At 48.7% G+C, this 5,260-nt stretch overlaps 1 protein-coding gene across 1 annotated transcript; it reads left to right on the top strand.

Moving 5' to 3' along the window:
• The first annotated feature begins 275 nt into the window (after nt 1–275).
• RASL11B (RAS like family 11 member B) lies at nt 276–4,798 on the top strand. The gene is made up of 4 exons (XM_054484290.2): nt 276–613; nt 1,234–1,290; nt 2,443–2,519; nt 3,300–4,798. Exons 1-4 carry the CDS (start codon nt 472–474, stop codon nt 3,768–3,770), a joined length of 747 nt encoding a protein of 248 aa, XP_054340265.1. The 5' UTR covers nt 276–471; the 3' UTR covers nt 3,771–4,798.
• Nucleotides 4,799–5,260: the final 462 nt, after the last annotated feature.

Raw genomic sequence — 5,260 nt, 5'->3', positions numbered from 1 at the left:
CCGCAGCCACAGCATCTGCCCCATGCTTGCGCGGCAGGACCTACCAGGCGCCCGCGCCGGGCTGCGCCACCTCGGACCACCCGCGGCTCCCCTCCGCCCGCTGCCTCTTCTCCCCGCGCCTCACGGGGCTCGGCACTGACTCCAGGCGCCTCCGGGGGCGTCGCGCGCGCGGAGCGGCGCCGGGGGCGGGGCCTCGTGTAGGGCGCCCCGGGATTGGCTGTGGGGAGAGGGGGCGGGGCCTGCCGCGGAGAAAACAGCCTGCGCGCCGCCCCAGTGCAGTCTCGGTCTGGAGCCTGAGCCCTGCGGAGGGTCGGCCCCCGGCCCCACCCCGCCCGTACCTGCACTTATTTATTGTTGTTATTATTTCTTACTGCGGAGCCCCGCAGTCGGGTCCTCCCGCCCGCTGCCGCGCAGCGCTAGCATTCTCCGGTCCCTCAGTCCCTTCCCGCGCGCTGCGCCGCAGCTGAGGCGATGCGCCTCATTCAGAACATGTGCACCATCGCCGAGTACCCCGCGCCGGGCAACGCCGCCGCCTCCGACTGCTGCGTGGGCGCCGCCGGCCGCCGCCTGGTCAAGATCGCCGTGGTGGGCGCCAGCGGCGTGGGCAAGACCGGTGAGTCGTCGCGCTTAGCCCTGGGTCTGGTCGTGGACGACCCCTGACGGGAGTTGAGTGAGGCTGAACAAGGCGTGGGGAGCGGTGGGAGCTGCAGCGCGACCGCTCTCCGTCCCGCCGCAGGGAGCCGCTGCCCCTTGGGAGTGGGCTTAGCCGTTGTCTACGCCACCCGCCTGCTTCCACAGACGAGGGAAACAGGGATCAAGAATGGCCAGGCAGCTTTCTGGGGACCACCGGCACCGCCGCCATCAGAACTTTGGGGTGTTTGAGCCTCTGGCAGTGCCTGGCACAGAAAGGGGAGTTAGTGAAGGTAGCCCCCCGGGAGGTCTTGAAGGTTAGGAAGACATGGGTCTACTGGAAGGCTTAGGTGTGGCTCAGCCGGGCTCAGAGGAGGGGGTGGGCCCATTGAGCCTTCCAGCTGCACAGAGCCATAATTCACGATGCCTTCTAGCCCCCTCCTTCTTGTCTGGAAGAAGGGTCAAGGAGCTACAGGGTAGGAATTTCACTTGGTGGCTATCTATGGCTTTCTTTGGGAGAGCTGTTTTCCAGGCAGGGGGTGGGGTGGAGAACAATCTAACTTCCAGGGTTAACACTTTGACTTTCTTTTTTCTGACCTGCAGCACTGGTGGTCCGGTTCCTCACCAAACGATTCATCGGTGACTATGAAAGAAATGCAGGTGAGACAATGCATTTGAGAAAAATTCTGTCCCACTGCAGGAGGACTGCGGTTCCGATTTTCCAGCGCTTCCCAGGCAGGTTCTTTCAGTGACAGTCCGAGCCTGAGGATCCTGCCACTTAAAACTTTCCCCAGTCCCCAGCCCTCCATGGCGCCCCCCTCCCATAACTACCATCTGGCCTCATTCCATTCCAAGCCCATTCATCATTTTATCAAGTGCCTGAAAGTATTCCCCTTGGTATGTTTTAACTATAGTGACCCCAGTTGGAAGCACCCTTTGTAGTCAAGAACCTCTCCCTTCAAAACACTCCTGCAAAAGTCGTAAAAAAAAAAAAGAAGAAGATGGCCAGCTCCTTCCCCCACCCCTCTCCTCTGCTGGCTGCCTTTCAGAGGTGACCTTTTAAAGCAAAGGCCAAAGGAGAGCAGTTGTAAACCTAAAGTTCCTCCTTCTTAACAAAGACAAACAACTGGATGGTAGAATTTTAGGAGGAGAATTCCCGAATAAATGAGAGGACACATTTTTCAATCCTTATGATTAAGAATAGCCACGGGGGAGGCTTAAGAGCTTTCTACCTATGCTCTGTTAGCAAATTGCTTAACTCTGTAGACCATATGAGTACCTATAGGGGATTATTTGAAATGAGCTGTATAAGCTATCCCAAGATAAGACATGGCAGCCTTCTGCTTTGATGTAGAGTTGATTATAATTATGTCACATTTTTATTCCAACTGATAACATTGGCTGTGTGTTTACTAACAGTATTTGTCTAGCAAGCCAGTATATCTAACAGCCAAAATACAAAGTTACAGTCAAAGAATGAATCAAGTACTCAAGAAAACAGAAACCTCACATAGGCTGAGCAAGATAATTTGCATCAAGGGAGTACTCTAAAAATGGAAACTTTGTTTAAAATTAGATAAATAAGTTTTCAAAAACTTGCAAACTCTGCCCTGGTTTTAATAAATCTAACATAGGATTAAAATTGCTGTTGTTTTTTCAAAAAAATCTGAAGTAAGCCCACTAAATGGAAATAAACTATAGCTGTTTTGTGTGCATTTGTGCATTGTGCATTTTTTTTCTAGCTTAAAACTCACAATGTTTTAAAAGTTGTACAAGAAGGAAGAACATAATCTTTTTTATTTGCCTTCATAGGTAATCTCTATACTAGACAAGTTCAGATAGAAGGTGAAACCCTGGCTATTCAGGTTCAAGACACTCCAGGTATTCAGGTGAGAAGCTCTGAGACTGGGTGAAAGGGGAACCTACTTGGCTGTGGAATCATTCACTTTTTCTCAAAGTTCCTCATGCTGCAGGATCAGAGAAATTTGGGGAGTCACATCTAGACTTTTACATGTCTGACAATTCAATTGTATCTGGCTGTTGGTCAATCTTAGCATGGTTTTGTTTGGGAGATTTGGCTAGGGGGCAGAAATCTTCCTTTAGAAGGATTCAACACAGCCGGAAAGCCCAAACCAAATGCAGTTGGAATTGGTGTTTTCCTTGCTATGGTTTAAAAGTCCAGTTTTAATATGTGTGTCTTTGGCATGAAAAACCAAGCTTCTGGGTATAGTCTGCAAATACTTGGAATCTCTTTTGTACTGGAAAGTTGCTCTATAGACAAAAGCGCCATGCTAGGGTTTTTTTCCCCCCGCCTCCTGAACTGGGCAGTTATCCAGGTTTAAATGCTTCCAGCTCCTATCTTTACTTCCCCAGACTTACTGTCTAGCCAGTTAATTTCCCATTTTGTGCAACTACAAAGTCTCTCTGCATGGAGTTCTCTGCAGGTCAATTTTCCACTTGAGTGTGGTAAGCTGCACTGTTATTTATTCCAACTCTGTGCAGCTGGATCAACATATCGTCAAGAAAGCTGAAGTGTGTGGGATATAACTTGTTTATGGCCCGCAACCTGGCATTACTATGAAGGGCTCTTTTGAATTTGAAATCTACCCAAGCCCAGGCTCTTGGTACAACTGGCCAGCATTCACCTTGCCATCACTCCTTTCTTTCAGGTCCATGAGAACAGCCTGAGCTGCAGTGAACAGCTGAATAGGTGCATTCGCTGGGCAGATGCTGTGGTGATCGTTTTCTCCATCACTGACTACAAGAGCTATGAACTCATCAGCCAGCTCCACCAGCACGTGCAGCAGCTACACCTGGGCACCCGGCTGCCTGTGGTGGTCGTGGCCAACAAAGCTGACCTGTTGCACATCAAACAGGTTGACCCTCAGCTTGGACTGCAGCTGGCCAGCATGCTAGGCTGCTCATTCTATGAAGTGTCTGTCAGTGAAAATTATAATGATGTCTACAGCGCCTTCCACGTCCTCTGTAAAGAGGTCAGTCACAAACAGCAGCCTAGCAGCACACCCGAGAAGCGAAGAACCTCCCTCATTCCCAGGCCCAAGTCACCCAACATGCAGGACCTGAAGAGGAGGTTTAAGCAAGCTCTCTCTGCCAAAGTGAGGACTGTCACCTCCGTCTGAAGCAGGAGGAGCACTCAAGGGGGTTTGGTCTTCCCAGGAAGAGGGCCTGAGGTTCTCCCAGTGCAGGAACGTTGAATATTGGCAATGATTCCTGGTTCCAGAAGGGCTGGAGCAGAAGGGCCAAGAGGGCCTATGGAACTGTTACAGAAAAGGAAGTGTTGTTCTGAGCAGGGGGACAGGATTGATGAGGCTTGAAAGAGCCCACTGAGCCACTCTCTGAATATGTGAAATGTACTCTGTGTCTTTTCCTTTAGAGTGGGGAGGGGTCATAATCATTTTGGTTTCTGCATTCAACTACCTTGTAAATGGTGATCCGTTGCAGTTTCACCAAATGTATTGATGTGACTTACAGTGGGAATGAAAGAACAGATTAAGCATTAATAGGCTTTCTTTTTTCCCCCTTTTTTCTTTTTTCGCTTTTCTTCTTTCTTTTCCTCTTTTTCCCCAAGAGGAAGAATTGCTTTTCTCTTATCAGTATGATTTGTAACTGAAACACTATTCCTACAGAATGCCTTTCTAACCTGAAGGATACCCAGATTTCTTTCTTTATGTACAAGATGGAAAATCCCCTACCCCTCAAAAACAGGTTGAGTTTATGGGCCAGAATATTCTGTATACCAGACATTGGTAAGCTCGCACGGTTTGCAGGAAGGCTCTGGTTCCCCCTCACAGGATGAGCATGCTCAGTTGGGTGTGTGTGGAGGAGCTGTGAACTTCACACTCTTCAACCCCAGACTTTGACTGTATAGTTTTTTGTTTTTGTTTTTAACTGTTCCATCAGGAAAAAAAGGTGTCAGTTGGTTTTGGTGTGACTTGTGTAAATGGTTCATGGCAATGACGTTGGGTTGCTTCCTAGGCCTGGCCGAGTTGTGCCTAAGGGTGGCTGAAATACTAAAACACTATCTTACAGCAAGTGAACAGGGGCTACCTGCCAAATCCCCTCCACAGATGCACTTTAAAAAGCCACTCATGCTTTGGCTTAAACTGTAATTAATTTATTTTATGTACAATAAACCGCATTTGAAAAAGAGCAGATGTCTAACTTCGTCTCTATTGAAACGTTAACTTTCTGCCATTTAGACAAAGTATGACCTAGAATCCTGTGATTATTGGGCATATTGAATCTGGCATTGTGCCTTTTAGGGGTTATCTCTCAAGGATCACAGCAATCCAAGGAGGTGCATTCTAGTATTATCCCCATAATACAGATGAGGAAACAGGCCTATAGAACAAGATCAGTAACTTGTCAAAGGCCACAGCCTGTAGCATTGTTAATTGTAATTTGCTGCTTTATATTCAAGGGTAGCGTATCTCCTATTCACTAACTTCGTGGTCTTCCAGGTATACCTGAGACGGATGTCTGGCTCCACATAGTCAGCACAGCCTCGAGGGTATTCTTTCTTGGACACTAAGATGACTGCTTCTTTACACATGCTTTGTTTGGCAGACCTCTTCTTTGGGTATGCTGCTTTCAGGAGATTCACTTTATT

The sequence above is a fragment of the Pongo pygmaeus genome, chromosome 3, assembly GCF_028885625.2.
Source record: "Pongo pygmaeus isolate AG05252 chromosome 3, NHGRI_mPonPyg2-v2.0_pri, whole genome shotgun sequence".
Lineage (NCBI taxonomy): Eukaryota > Metazoa > Chordata > Mammalia > Primates > Hominidae > Pongo > Pongo pygmaeus.
The sequence above is the reverse complement of the archived record's forward strand: the minus strand, read 5'-3'. Positions and strand labels throughout refer to the sequence as shown.

Bases quoted from the DNA above. Each gene is read 5' to 3' on its own strand.
- RASL11B (XM_054484290.2), top strand. From the start codon at position 472: ATGCGCCTCATTCAGAACATGTGCACCATCGCCGAGTACCCCGCGCCG. The intron at 614-1,233 runs GTGAGTCGTCGC...TCTGACCTGCAG, and splicing joins CAGCGGCGTGGGCAAGACCG to CACTGGTGGTCCGGTTCCTC. The intron at 2,520-3,299 runs GTGAGAAGCTCT...CCTTTCTTTCAG, and splicing joins AAGACACTCCAGGTATTCAG to GTCCATGAGAACAGCCTGAG.